Raw genomic sequence first — 1,204 nt, forward strand, 5'->3', positions numbered from 1 at the left:
GCACTCAGATGGGTATATCGTTCCTATTCTTTTTCCTTTTGCTTCTCTTCTTTTCTCCGCTATTTGTAAGGCCCCCTTAGACAACCATTTCTCCTTTTTGCGTTTCTTTTTCTTAGGGATGGTTTTGATTGCTGCCTCCTGTACAGTGTTATGAACCTCCATCCGTAGTTCTTCAGGCACTGTCTATCAGATCTAATCCCTTTAATCTGTTTGCCACTTCCACTGTATAATCATAAGGGATTTGATTTAGGTCATACCTGAATGGCCTAGTGGTTTCCCTACTTTCTTCAATTTAAGTCTGAAGTTTGCAATAAAGAGTTCATGATTTGAGCCACAGGCAGCTCCTGGGACCATAATAAGGCATTGGTATAGGTCCCTACTACTGACAGAGTAAACCCTCAACCTTGGGCTGACCTGAGTAAGACAAGTTCAGAAACACAAAGTGAGAAAATACTGGTGGGAAAACAGTACCAACCAACTTGCTCAACACCAGATTGACACAAAACTTCAGTTTGTAAATAACATATCTGTAAAGTGCAATGAAGTGAAACATAATGAAAAAATATATGCTTATATTCTAAGTATATACAAATAGAGGTATGTCCTGATATATATTATATATACATATATACATATCATATTGGTGATATTTTATATATATATATATATCTGTTTTTCTGACAATGCCTGACTAGCACACTATCCAATCAAACCCCTTCACCTGTCGTTTTAATATTGTATATGTGGAACAGGCCTCAGCAGAGATATGTGGAAAGGCTGACCAGAGACCAACAACTTAAAAGACATTCTTCCCATTATATCATATTTCCCAGTTGTATGGTGCCTTTCTTGGAGGTTCTCAATGTGCTATGTAAATATTAATTCAGTCTTCCTTCTGTCCCCTTGGGAGGCAGGAAGCCAGTATTATTTCACAGACAAAGAAGCTGAGTCCCAAGGGTTAAACGCCTTGCCCTGGTCACATAACTACAGGCAGTTAGGGATGCTGGGAATGGGGCTTGGGGTTAGGAATCCCTGCCTGGGGTCCCTTGGCTCCCAAACAGGGCCTTCCTGAAAGATAATTCTGTGTTCAAACTCTGTGGGAATCTTGTTCTATAACAGGGAAGTTATGGGACTACTGACATGCCACATACATTGTCCTTCCCCTGCAAGTTCATAGAGTACATTTTCAGAAGGCAGGTTTAGG

General features: G+C 40.2%; 1 protein-coding gene across 1 annotated transcript in view; it reads right to left on the reverse strand.

Moving 5' to 3' along the window:
* Positions 1-398: 398 nt before the first annotated feature.
* Positions 399-1,204, reverse strand: part of LOC104982717 (ankyrin repeat domain-containing protein 26-like) — a 48,040-nt gene continuing 47,234 nt past the window's right edge. The window contains exon 13 of the mRNA XM_010832138.1: positions 399-414. Within this exon, the coding sequence (XP_010830440.1) occupies positions 399-414 (16 nt within the window). The remainder of the gene's footprint in view (positions 415-1,204) is intronic.

Source organism: Bison bison, unplaced genomic scaffold (genome assembly GCF_000754665.1).
Source record: "Bison bison bison isolate TAMUID 2011002044 unplaced genomic scaffold, Bison_UMD1.0 scf7180017864538, whole genome shotgun sequence".
Classification (NCBI taxonomy): Eukaryota; Metazoa; Chordata; class Mammalia; order Artiodactyla; family Bovidae; genus Bison; species Bison bison.